At 44.2% G+C, this 13606-nt stretch overlaps 1 protein-coding gene across 1 annotated transcript in view; it reads right to left on the bottom strand.

Annotated features, from left to right (window-relative positions):
- The window catches only part of CNNM1 (cyclin and CBS domain divalent metal cation transport mediator 1), a 49747-nt gene that overhangs the window by 21012 nt on the left and 15129 nt on the right, over positions 1-13606 (bottom strand). The window contains exons 2-6 of the mRNA XM_031682746.2: positions 8178-8321; positions 5613-5753; positions 3535-3704; positions 1752-1851; positions 1353-1400 (exon numbers count right to left, since the gene is read on the bottom strand). Of these exons, the coding sequence (XP_031538606.2) occupies positions 1353-1400; positions 1752-1851; positions 3535-3704; positions 5613-5753; positions 8178-8321 (603 nt within the window). The remainder of the gene's footprint in view (positions 1-1352; positions 1401-1751; positions 1852-3534; positions 3705-5612; positions 5754-8177; positions 8322-13606) is intronic.

Raw genomic sequence — 13606 nt, 5'->3', positions numbered from 1 at the left:
TGCCTTGAGCAATCCCCAATGTGATGGATGGTGGAAATTTCCTTTAGAAGACTGAGGTTTACCTGGTCCTGTAGACCATCCCCTCCCATCTAGACTTCCTGTTCTGGGTAACGATGCTTCCTTCATCAACCTTAACTGAGATTTGTTGGCTTTTATAAGTATCCTAATGTACCAGGGCTTTTTATTTTCCAGATCTCCTTCAACTCATGTTGGGCCACCCCCTGGGTATGGACAGCAACTTCAATTTCATTTCAGCCTCTGCTGGGCTAGGATGTAAAATTGCACTATAAATTGGTCCAATATTCTCACCTAGGAAGTGCATTCTGGAACATGATAGATCTAAAAATCTGTATTTCACTGTGCTGTGTGAACTAGTCAGAACATCAGAATGCATCGAGGAAAATCACCAACTTGCTGGGTGATTTGGAGCAAGTCATCTCTTTAGTGTCTCTGCATTAAAGTGGTATCTACCTGTCATGTGCCAGGAATTATGAGACCAAGCTGTGGGACCCTGTGATAAATCCCAATATAAAGCACTATGTAAAATCTTTTTTTATGATGAGGAAAAAAACACCCATTTGGCATTAAAATAGCCACTATAAACACTAAGACCTGAAAGCAATGCAAAATTCAGACCAGTGAACTAAAAAGAAATCTAGAGGAATAAGGCTTTCTGGATCACACGTGTATCACAATAAATGCCATGCCCTCTACACACAAGTGCAATGACTATGCAGGAAACAGAGAGAAGGTAGAGCACAGAGGGGCAGAGCACGCCTGCCAGCAGCCCTGTGCCAGTCCCCACCATCAGCATGCACGGCCAGCTGCAAACTCTCCACCAGCTGAGATGTGGTGAATGAGGAAAGAGAAGCAGGCAAGCAACATATGCAACAGCCTGGGACTTACGTCCTAAGATCCTGCAGTTATTTCTTACTAACCCCGACAGACGCAGTAATAACACATTACGGGTTGCAAGTAAAGGACAGTGGGTGAACTATCACAGCAGAGGAGGGAAGCTGAACCCTCACCAGAGCACACAGACCACCTGCCTGCATTCCCTGGCAGGTGACAGTAAATGGTGCCTCCCCTCACAAACTCCCCCCACCCCACCATTCATCACTTGCATATGAGCAGAGAAGCAGCAGAAAACATTCCAGACACACAGAAACTAAGCCCCCTGTGGTCCGTGGGTACCTGGCAGAAAGCAGTGTTCCTGGCAGAGCTTTACAAAAAGGCTGCCAGCATTTGTGTTAGCCCCAGCTCAGGCTGAGAGTGCTGGGTCCAGGTCCCCAGAGTGGGCTGAGGCAGGACTATGGCAGGGGAGACGAGGGAGGGGGTTGAGAGATACATACGAAAGACAGAGGATCCAGCCAGACTTCCAACCTTCCGCACATCGTTATCTAAGGACAGAAGGATGCAGTGTGTTTCAGAGGCAATGCAGAAAACACACCTTCTTAAAGGAATTCTCCCTCTTCCTCCCCACCCATGGCACTAATCAACCCTTTAAAAATAGGTGGAATCAGGTAGAATTGTAAAAAGTAAAATAAACTTGTCTTTTCATATTGAAAATTACCACTATCTATTCCTAACACTTGATAATGTCACAGTCTACCACATACTTCTACTTCTAAAGCCCCGGAAGTTAAAAGTTTGTCCAGGGTCCATAAAAGGAGTCAAGACTTGAACCCAGATGCATTTTCTACACAATCCCACTGCTTCCCCAATAAGCTATGGCTTGGAAACTGGAATACCTGAGCAAGCACTGGTCATGATGGCTGGGACACCATAGTAGGTGAAGGCTCCGTTCTCGAAGCGAAGGCCTTCCTTACCAACCTCCACCTCCACTTTACCCTGGAGAAAGAAGGAAGTGTACTAAGGGTGTGGACGAGCACTGCCAGCTTTATTAGTGATTACGATCCACTTCTGCTTGGCTAGGTGGGCTTAAAATCACAGGGGAATGTGAATTCCATCCAGATGAGCTTCAGAAACAGAAGCTCCAACTTCAGGAGCCCTTTGCAGTAAATTCACTGCTGCTTAATAAAGCAGCATCCAGTCACGAACATCCAGGCTCTCCTTGCACGCTGTAACGGCTCTTCCATGATGCAGGGCCAGGCACCAGGCTAGCCAAGGACCCCGTCAACTGCCCCACTGGTTTAGTCCGAGATTAGACCATCTCTAAGTCTGGTTGAGATAAAGCCTGATTCTGTGAGAAGCTTGTTTAATTCATCGCCATTAATAATGATCGCTAATGCGCAGCACAGGGAGTGCATCTTCGGGCCTGAACTGTATGTGCACTGCATGGATTCTCAGTCAATCTGTCCTACACCCTACCAGGCCTGTACTATTTTTATCACCAGTTTACAGAAGAATCAATTCTGAGGCTGAGAGAGGCCAAATAACTTGGTCAAGGTTAGTTAGGAAGTAGCAACATTGGAATTTTAAAGCTAGATCTTTCCAATTTCTGAACCTACACTCTAGCCACTATATTTTACATCCTCCAAGTTTTATTTGAAAATAGTTATGTTTATATTAACTGTAAGACTCTATGTGTTCATCTTGTTACATAAACAATATAACAGGACCCTTCTTGATTTCCAACAGTAGTAGTAAAAACAGTAAAGACTGCGACTCCATGTTTGGAGAAGAGAGGGCATTTTATTGAGGCTACTTGGAAGGCTAGGTGTGCAAGCTGGGTGAGAGCAGACAGGCTGCAGGTGGACTGTCACAAAGAGTGGCCACTTCTAAGTCAAAGAGAGTTTAATTAAGATTTTAAGACAATCACTGTATCTAGGGTTCATGAGATTCTGCTGGGAAGAGATGAGGAATAGTGACAGAGCTAATGGTGAGCCAGGCCAGGACGCTAGCACTATCCAGAGCTGGAACCTGCTGACTCTTATTTACAGGCCTCCAGGCACCCAGGGCAGGTGGTGACCACACTTATGTGAGTATGGGAAGATGCCGCGCCTCTTTCATTTGGTCATTTATTCCCTTCCCGATCCCTTTTAAGGAGGAGAATATTCAAGGGACTGCAAAGGCTGAAGCGCTGGCAGAGAGTGGATGTGTTCTGTGAGCCTCCAGAAAGCAGAGTGAGGACCAGTGTGGGAAATCAGAGGTGGTGAGATTTCAGCTTGACAGAGAGAAGGGTTTGAAATAAGAAATGTCTGAAGTTTGGAGGCAGTGCACAGTTCCACTCCTGGGCATGGCCAAGCAGAGACAAGGTGGTGTTAGGGATTTTGTAGGGCAGCAGCTCTGGAAGATCAGCAGCAGAACTCCTCTACAGGGAGGTACTCACCACACCCCACCACAAACATCGCTGATATCAGAATAAATGTCATCAAGAATCCACTCCAGGATGCAAGCCAGTTACATCTGTCCCTTTCTGCAGGTCATGGACAAATGCCCACCCCAACTGGCCTTGTTTCCAAGGCAGCCAGCCAAGCCTTGGAACCTGGCATGGAGGAGGCATGGCTAATCCTCTCCAGCCTAGAGATGCCCTTATCTTGTCCTTAGAGGGTCCCTGGCTTTCCCACTCACCTGCAGAAGCAGCACGAAGTAGTCCACAGGGCGGTTGCGCTGGTAGAGGTAGTGTTCTGGGGCCTTCTTGTTCTTCTCATCAAACTTCAGCTCCTGGATCACATTGGGATGTTTCAGGAGCCGGAGCAGGATCTTCTCCGAGAGGTACAGAGACTTAAAGGGCTCCACTTCTAGGAGAGAGTGAGAGGCAGGAGGAGTCAGCAGCTAGGAGGAGTCAGGGTGGGCACAACCAGGGCCATTCATGCTCCCAGACACAAAGCTAGCAGAGTTCCTGCAATTCTCTCACAATGTATGTGTCTGGCAGGGGAGGGGTCTTAAAGCCTAAGGCCTTCCCCATGCCCTCTGGGGATGTGTGTCCCTGCATGGGCATCTCAGGAGAAACTGGTCATCATTTTGGCAATGTCAGTTTTGTTATTTTCTCTTTGATTGTATTGAAAGTTGAGCATACACTTAAAAAAGAAGGCAGTCTTGCCATTTGTAACAACGTGGATGAACCCGGAGGACATTATGCTTACTGACATAGCCAGACACAGCGGGACAAGTACTACATGATACCACTTATAGGATGAACCTAAAATAGTCAAACTCATGAAGCAGAGCGTGGAAATGCCCAGGGCTACGGGGAGGAGGGGATGGGCAGGTATTAGTTAAAAGGTACAGAGTTTCAGTTACACCAGATGAATAAATCCCAGAGATCTACTGCACAGCATAGTGCTTATAGTTAACAATACTAGACTGTATACTTAAAAATCTGTTAAGACAGTAGATCTTATGTTAACCACATAATAATAATAATAATTAATAATAATAATTAATAATAATAATAATAATAAAAGAGGGTGGGAGGAAACTCTTGGAGGTGATGGCTCTGTTTATGGCACAGATTGTGATGACGGTTTCATGGGTGTATGTTTATCTTCAAACTCATCAAGTTGTATACATTAAACGTGTACAATTTCTTCGTGTATCAATCATACCTCAATACAGTAGTTTAAAAAAAAAAGAGTTGGTGATGGATAAATAAGCCATGTGAACAACGAAGGCTTTGATTCTATAATCAAATGAAATACAGAGGATTTAATCTGACTTATTTGTATGATATATATCTATTGAATGAAATGAAAGTTAACAGAAACAGTTAAGTATTTAAGTGGTGAGTTCTCAATAATGAGAAGCACCGTTGCATCATATTTACATGTTAATAGATGTAATTATATATTATTTTGTTGTGTTATGTTATACTATTTATACTATTATATTGTATTATAGTATATCATTATATTGACAGATACAGCTTACTTGTTCTAGGAAATCAGATAGCCCGTAGTTAAAAGAAATCTGTGTTCAGAACTAGGTCACATGTTGAGAACTCTAAAGAAGCTCCAATTTAAAATTTTCTATTTTTTAGTACCTGAAACAGTATTAGCGCTCATTCTATACTCAATAAATATATGTTGGATTAATTAAGTATTGAACTTAGTAATATGTGTGATGATTCTAGATCAGCATGTTAATTAGGCATGGATGAGAAGGTTAGAAGGCTCAAAGACAAATTCTACCTTCTTTACAGGAAGGAGAAATTTATTTTTAGATCTTTTAACTTTTTTTTCTTTCCAAAGATTCCAGGATTCACAATCCACATTTGTATTTTAAGAACTCATAGCTCATAGGCCTACATGGCCCCTGGAGGGTCCTGTGGCCCAGGGCCTTTGTGGCTGGGCAGGACATCACCTTTCCCTCCCAATGAACCCTCTGGGGTACCCCAACTCCTGCCAGGAAGCAAGCGGAGGAAGGGAAAAGCGCAGGAGTGGATTCCTCAGCTCTTTTCTGGAGAAAAAGAAAGAAAAGCGGACTTGTGTTGTACTCACTTCCTCCCTAAAGGATCAGGCGTGGGGCTGAAAATGACAGTATGTGGAGTCCTATCACCCCACCTATCCTCCCTTCCTGGAACAGTAGTTCTCAGTCCCGGCATTGAAATTAGGTTGCAAGGTATCAAAAATGATTTGGTGCCTGGGTCTCCCACCCCCTAGATCTGCTCTGTTGGCCTGGGGCAGAGACACAGGTGGGCTGATTCATACCTGTGGCCATGAAGCGGTGCGTGGCCAGCAGAAGCTGTGGAGAGATCTTCACCCTCATCTCCGAGTCGGAAAGCTTAAACAAGGAGAAATCATGCCGCTTCCTCTCTCGGTGCGGGACCCTCTGCTTTTTCCGATTGTCAGCTGTGGGGACAGGGGCCAGATTGCAGCTATCAAAGAATCACTGTTGATTTTTGGAGGTTTTTCCAGAGTCATCTGAGACAGATAGGTCCTCTGGGACCACAGGGATTTCTGCAAAGTGTCAACTGTAGGTGACATCACAGCATCTCCTTCCCAGGGAGGGGAAGGATGTTGATAAGGGACAGAAGGTTGGAGACACTGCAAGGTTGGAGACACTGCCATGTCTCAGTGTTATCTGCACTGAGGTGGTGGATGGTGGAAAACGGGAAAGCCCAGCCTGGAGCTCCCAAGCTCAGGCTTCTAGGGCTGGCTCCCCTGCTTATGGACTGTGCAACCTCTCTAAGCATCAGAGTGTTTGTGTGTTTTAATCTATAGAATGAGGTTAGTGATTAATCCTAACTCTTCTGCTCATCTCAGGCAGTTATTATGAGACTCCAACCAGAACCTATCTGTGAAATGCTTACAAAAAGGCGTTCAAATACAAGGGACTTGCATTCTTAGCGTCAAGGACTTTGGCAGGGCCCGGGGGTTCTGCCTCTGCCCTTTTCCTGGCCCCAGAGATGGGCTCACCTGGTCTCTTCCTGCTTATTCAAATCACACTCTGGGCCCTCCCTGAGGCATGCCACCCAAGGGAGGAGGACAGTCACCCCCTTTTCCCACTCACAGTTCTCCTGCTTCAACTCTGGCCCCTCCATGGGGAGAGAATTGGGAGAAATAAAGGAAAGAAGAGAGGAGGAAAAATTGGAATAGCTCTATAATCCATAATCCCTGGTTCCTTCATGGGGGCCTCAGGCAGGACTACAGTGATTATTGATTGAGAAAATTTGCGTTTTTCAATTAATTTTTTCTTCCTGCTTTTTAAAAGCTTGTCTTAATAAAATATATTTGGGAGTTTAGGAGAATGTTTTCTTTGATCATGTTTCTTTTGCTTTCCCTTAGTTTTGAGTAAAATTTTGAAACTTTGGCCTATCTCAACCTTGTCAGCTGTGGGGACAGCCCTGAGCACAGGTTACGGGGAATGGGATTTGGGTTTCCTCCAATTCTTTTGCTGTCACTAATGAGCAACCTTCTGATTTGCATGACATGTTTGTCTAAATACCCCTTCCCCCTCCTCCATCAGAAGCCACTGAATATTTATTTCATCATTAGCGAATCAGTCCCTCTTTATTCCTTCTATTTCAATAGTGAGTATTTGGAGTATTAAGGCTGTTCAAACAGATGCCCTAGGAGGAGCTGACCCATTTAGACCCCCATCGCTACTATCAGCCACTAACACTTCAGTGTGAATGTCTTCACCAGTAGGTCTATTGAGATACTGGAGAATTCTAAATCAAGGTTGGGGGGCAGAGGTGGAGAAGGGCGAAGAGGACAGGAGAGAGAGATCAACCCCTATTTCAAGAAGACAGGCTGGGCCCGGGCACCAAGTAATAACAGACACTGTGACACTCACTATGTTTTGTCAAGGCCTGGCCCACACTTCGGGTCTCATCTCTTCTTACTCCAAAGGGCACAAACACTCTTTCTACACCACTGGCTGCCTTAGAGTCTCAAAGCTTTTTCTGCTGAGCTAGTTTCTGAACAGCTGCCTCTGGCAAACTAAGGGGCCTGGAATGGGTTATCCAAGGGGAGGAAAAGAGACTGCTATCCCAGGCGATGAAATTGGGAGGAGGAAACCCTTCCTGGCCTAGGGACTCCCATGGATTTAGATAACACTCCCATCCCAGAGAAAAGCAGGCCTTTGTAACGTTTGCAAGCAAAGTTTTGATAAGACTCAGTAACCAAAAGGAGTCACTCTCTGCACAGAGAAGTCTGTGTTGTTCCTGAGGAGGGAGTGAGCAGGAGGGTGAGGAGGCCCGAAAGGAGGGAGCAGGGACCAGAGCCAGGGCTGGGAAGGAAGGAGACGGAGAATTCAGGCAGTAGGGCTGAAAACGCACAAGGGACAAGAGCAGCATCTAAAAGGGCTACTGAACGTTTGGCTTAGGCTGTGGTGCGCGAACTCATGAATTTCCACTGCACACTGACATTTTGGGTGAATGCGTTGTGAGTGGAACCCCAGGTGCTGCTGGGGTCTGCATCTAGATGGACGAAAAGACAAACCAAGAACAACACAGGGTACAGACACAACGGCAGAAAGGCCATCCAAGGCACACTTTGTTTCCTCTAGTTCCTTTCCCATCCAAAGACCAGGAGGTCTCCTTTTCACAGTCTTGGCTCCGTTCCTGAAGGTTCTCTCCTGATAAACATTTAGCAAGCATGCTCTCAGTGATTCAGGGTGATTCAAGCCAGGGCATCTTGCCATGCCAGCCTCTGGCATGATGAGGCTGACATACAGCAATGCCTGGGGCTTATCTGGACCCCCTTGCACACTGTCTACCAAACTAAGCCCGCTCTGAGAATCTTGGACAACAGCCAAGGCCATGCACTTACTGTAGAGATCAGTTTCGTCCAGGATCTCCGACTTAATGATCTCCTCTATGATGTCCTCCAGTGTGACAATGCCCATCACCTCATAGAAGGGGTCCCCTTCTCCCTCATTATTCACCCGCTGGACAATGGCTAGGTGAGATTTTCCTAGAGACAAAGGAAATCACAGTTAAGAATCTGGGGCATTTTCAGAGAACATTCCTTGTGAGAAAATTATACTAAGTTGCCCTCTGACCAATGTTGGAACTGAACCTATCCCAGGACCTCTTTAAAATATCAAGTTTGTGTACAAGCTCTTATAAATGCAAACTTTATACTTTTCAATCTGTCTCTTTTTAGGAAAGTTACCCAATATACACAAAGCCATTAAAATTGTTTTCTTTAATTTTCATATATTAGCAAGTATACCTAAGCTGAAGGAGGATGAATAATCGAATTGGAAGAATAAGAATTTGGAGTCAGAAGTATTAGGTTAGAAGCCTTTTTCCCTCCTGCAAACTTTCCTGTCTCCCCCACCCCCTCACTCCATCTAGTCCAGTTATATCTGTGCAACTGACCCTGGACAAATTATTTAACCTGTACTGAGTCTCAAACTCCTCACCTAGAATTAGGGAGTAATACCAGTCTGGTGATTTTGAAACATGGCCCCCCAATTCTTTGATACACCTCCCACTGAGAGGTGTGGTCTACTCCTCTTCCCTTGGGTGTGGGCAGGCTTGTGACTGCTTCAACCAATAGAGAATAGGGAAGCATCTGCTCTGAGACTTCTGAGGCTGGGTCATAAAAGGCATGTAGAGACACTCTAAGAAGTCTGATGTCTACCCTGAGGCCACCATGGTGCAGAGGCCCAAGTAGGTGCTGAGGTGACAGCCCCGGCTGAGCCTGGCCTCTGAGCGATCCCCCCAAAGTGCCAGACAGGTTAGTGAGGAAGCCACCTTAGTGGTGGATCCAGCCCCACCTTCTGCCATCCTCCCCAGCCACCCAGCTCCTCTCCAGCTGTGGGCACACTCAGAGCCAAGCAGAGATAAGGAATTCCTGACTCAGAATTTGTGAGCATAATAAAATGGCTGCTGTTTCATGCTTCCAAGTTTTGGGTGGCTTGTTAGCAGCAAAGGGAACTAGGACAACCAGCATCCATAAGGTGACTGTGGAGCTCAAATGACCTAGCAGGTGTGCGAAAGCGCTTTGTAAACTATAAAATGTCATAGGCAGTTAGTTAATTTTTATTGCCCGACAACTGACAACAATAGTTAACATTTCTTGAGCTCTAACTACATGCCAGGTACCACTCGGAGCACTTCACATACATAGATTCATTTAATCCTCATAACGACCCCTGAGACAAGTAGTTTTATTATCCTCATTTTACAGATGAAACAACTGAGGCACAGATTGGTTAAGTAACATACCTAAAGTCACACAGCATGTAAGTCACAGAGCTGGATTGTGAACCCAGGTAACTGGATTAAGTCCTAGCCTAGGGACTGAGTCTTGCTTAACAGTCCTGCTTCACCTTGGTTTGTTTCTATCTGCTGATAGATATATTTCCTGGACCTCTTTCTAAAATGCAAAACTTCTTCTTGGCTAAGAGACATTTAAGGAGAATATCTAGGATACTGACTCAGATGTTATTCTTGCCAAAAAAAAGAAAAAAAAGGAAGTTCATTCCTTATCAGTGTTGCCTTTTATAAGCTTTTGCTTGGTCATTGCTAAAAATATCAGATAAGAGGAACAGTCAGTTTGCTGGAGGCATAATTAACCATTAAAATTTAAATACATGAACTTCTGTATCAAATACCTCAAATCGAAAGATAGCTACTTATTGGGATTTCTAACGGGAAAGACAGCATTTGTATCACTCAAGAATGGTCTCTAATTTCTTCTCCACCTTCAACCTGTCCTTCAGCTTACTCTCCAAGTGATCTGATCATGCCACTACCCCGCTCAAACACCCTCCATGGCTCCCTAGCATGCACCAAATCAAATCTAGACTCATTAGTTTGATATTATCAAGACTGTAAAATGTGGCTCTTCCCTGGCTTTCTGAGTGAGCACTCTGCTACGTCCCCTAATCATCCTGGACTCCAGGTGCACCAGGTTACCCCCAGCTCCTCAACTTCGTCCATGTCCACTTTCTAAGTCTTCGCTCACATTGCTTCCTTCTCCCACCCTGTCTCCCTTGGCCCTTCAAGTTCCAGCTCAGGTGCCAACTCCTCAAAAAAGCCCTCTGTATTTGCGCTATCCTGAATCTGAACCAACCTCTCCTTGCCTGTTTCTAAGCCCTTGATAACTCCATCAGAGAATTCATCACAATTTGCTGTTTCTTGTAACTAGTAACGTGCTTGGTCTTTATGGGATCATGTTTTCTCCTAAGATCGTAAGCTTCCTCAGGACAAAGGCTCATATACTTAGGATTCTTTCCATAACAGCCAGTCAGTAAGTGCCTGATGAACTGAACTAAGATTGAAGAAAAATCCATAGCTGATACAATAGATGATATTAAAACCAGACACTAAAGCCTTTTTAAAAAATACAATGTGTTTAAGTTGAAATTTAAACTCTACACCAGTGGTTCTAAAACTATCCTTTGAAACAACTACATCCTGCCCAACTGGACTGAAGTATTTTGTAGTTTAAATTAGATTATGTTAATTGTTAAAATGTGCTCAATTTAAAGTTTTTTTCAACACATGTTCTTAAACTTCTGGCACCTGTTCTCACTTTTCTGCTAACATGTGCTAGCAGATGACAAAACAAATGACTACATAATGGAAAAAATTAGGAAAGTGATTTCTTAAAATTATTTTCTATAATTGGGTAATTTTTGTTATATGGAGCCCAGAATATGTATAATACAACCATACTTCCTGCCACTGAGAGATTAGTTCATACAATGGGATTACATAAATTAACATTTTAAGTTGTTTCACAAAAAGTACAGTGACTTCTAAGTGAAAACCCACCATTGGTCTACACCTGATAAGGTCAGTTTGAGAACAAACTATATGATCACTAGGGAATAGAGATTTTCAGTCCTAATGATATAATGTTCAAGACAATGTACTTATGTAATCTATTTAGAAGCATCTTATAATTCACAATCAGTCTTTATGAGTCCCACAAATGCCTGTAGAGATCTACAAACAACTGAAGGAAGTCGTCCTTTCTTGGGTATAGCCTGGAACAGGAATCCGCAATCATATAACCCTGTTCTGAGCTGACACTCAAGGGGACAAGAAAACCAGCTGTTCCCATGACACACATACCTAAGGTCCTTCCCTCAAAAAGGCTGGCCTTTAAGAGACCTATCTGCTGGTACCCCTCCTTTTCCTAGGCTCCTGAAGTGTTGGGCATAGCCCCAAATGAAGCAAGAATTTTAAAAGATTATTTCTTTAGGATCATTACATTTTTGGGGGGTGAATAATATTTTACTTAGTCATTTTCGTTTACAACTGAAACTCTGGGAATCTAAAATTAACATCTTTGGGGCAGGTAATTTGGTTTGTTTGTTTGTTTGTTTTAGAGGAGGTACTGGGAATAAACCCAGAACCTCATGCACGTTAAGCATGCACTCTACCACTTGAGCTATACCCCTCTCCCCGCCAAATTAACATCCTTGCCTGTGAGCTTCTTATAGACATCAGAAAATGTTTCAACCTTGTGTTCTGAACAAGATGGCACATGAAGAAGAGCAAAGCTGAGCTGAACCGGTGATGTTGAGGGGCTGCTAAGAGCTTTGCTCTGCACAGTCTCAGCCTACAGACAAGTCTAAAGCAATGGGGTCCCTGGAAAAATCACCCTTCCAACAGTCAAAGTGACAAACGTTAAGCTTGCTAATTCCAAAAGCCTATTGGATCTCATTAAGATATAATGAGGCAAAAGGTAATTCTTTAAATAGAAAACTCGTGAATGCTACTACTTTATGAGGTATTTTTACATGTCCTTTGACCATACTATCGTCACACTAAACACCAACGCATGGGAATCTTCTGGGCTGAGCTGAACATAAAGAAACAGTGGATTTTATGGCCATAACCTTCCTAAGACTTAAGGCTACATCTGTCCCTGTTGAAAAGAGTATATTTTATTCTGGGTTCATTGGTGTCTACTTCTGAACTGGTAACTACAGACTTTCTGGCCTCTGGCTTGAATCCCTGCCTTGTTCCTGGTATCCAGCCTCAGCGGAAGCCCCAGCCCTGTCTGATGGCTTGGCTGCCGACACGCCTTTCCTGTCTTCTAGCAGTTGTAGATTCCTTAAGCCTTGATTTGCTTCTCTTCAGCCTGGACTAGTTTCTCCCAGTCTCTGATTTACAATCCAGCTCCAGTGCTGCCTGCACCCTGATGAGACACTAAGTAGAGAATATGCACCAATGATCTGAGCCTTATTTGGATGAGGTTAGGATGGTTTTGGTTCCAAATGGAGAAGTAATCCTCAATGAACCATAAGGGGTCAGAGTCATACCTTTCTGGGACAAAGTCATATTACAGCCCTGCAATAAATAGGGCCACCCAGTGAGACCCTCCACCCCAGTGCTTTGGAATGCATTTCCCTAGTTAAATGGTTTTCAACGCTGGCCATACATTAGAATCATCTAAGAAACTAAATATACTCTAAAGACTGGATCCCACACCCAAAGATTCTGATTTCAACAGTTTGGGATGAGGCCATGGCATCGATGGTTAAAAATGTTCCCCCAGATGATACTAACATTCAGCCAAGTCTGAGAACTATCACTTGTTTTACAGTGAGTAATGCTTCTCAAAGTGAGGTCCCTGAACCAGCAGCACCAGCATCACTGGGGAACTTCGTTAGAAATGCAAATTCTTAGGCCCCATCCCAGACTTAGTAAGTCAGAATCTCAGGGGGTATGGCCCAATGTGGTTTAATAAGCTTTATGGCTGGTTCTGATGCAGGTTAAAGTCTGAAAACCACTGGTGGGTAAGCTCTATGGCACTGTGGTTATTTGTCTGATGACCTATTAATGAGGAAGAGAAAGGAAGAGAAACAAGCACTGAGGTGTCTAGTAAAGTCCTGGTCCCTTTGATGGATGTGGCTTAAGTCACAAGATGCTCATGAAAAGACAGGGAAGAACCTCCTAGAACAAAGGGTATTTGTATGGCAAGCTGATGAATGCTTCCTCTCATACGATGTGGTACACCATAACGGTATTTTGTTACAGGGAGAGAGTAGTTGTTGACTGGTTAGTGCTGAGTTTGGAAAGGGGTTTCTTATAGCTTTTGTACCAACCACCTCTGAGATAAGTTTGAGGTACTGCACTAGCTGTTAGACTCCTGGTGTGTCTGAGGTCAATAACATTTCCCACGACTGAAAGTCCAACTAGTCTTTCTGTTACCCCAAGAATTCAAAGGGCACACTACTAGTACTGGTTACTGGTAGTGCTCTATCTCGTCACTATCTGGCATCAACATGC

The sequence above is a fragment of the Vicugna pacos genome, chromosome 11 (genome assembly GCF_048564905.1).
Source record: "Vicugna pacos chromosome 11, VicPac4, whole genome shotgun sequence".
Classification (NCBI taxonomy): Eukaryota; Metazoa; Chordata; class Mammalia; order Artiodactyla; family Camelidae; genus Vicugna; species Vicugna pacos.
This window is presented reverse-complemented; position numbering and strand designations above follow the sequence as displayed.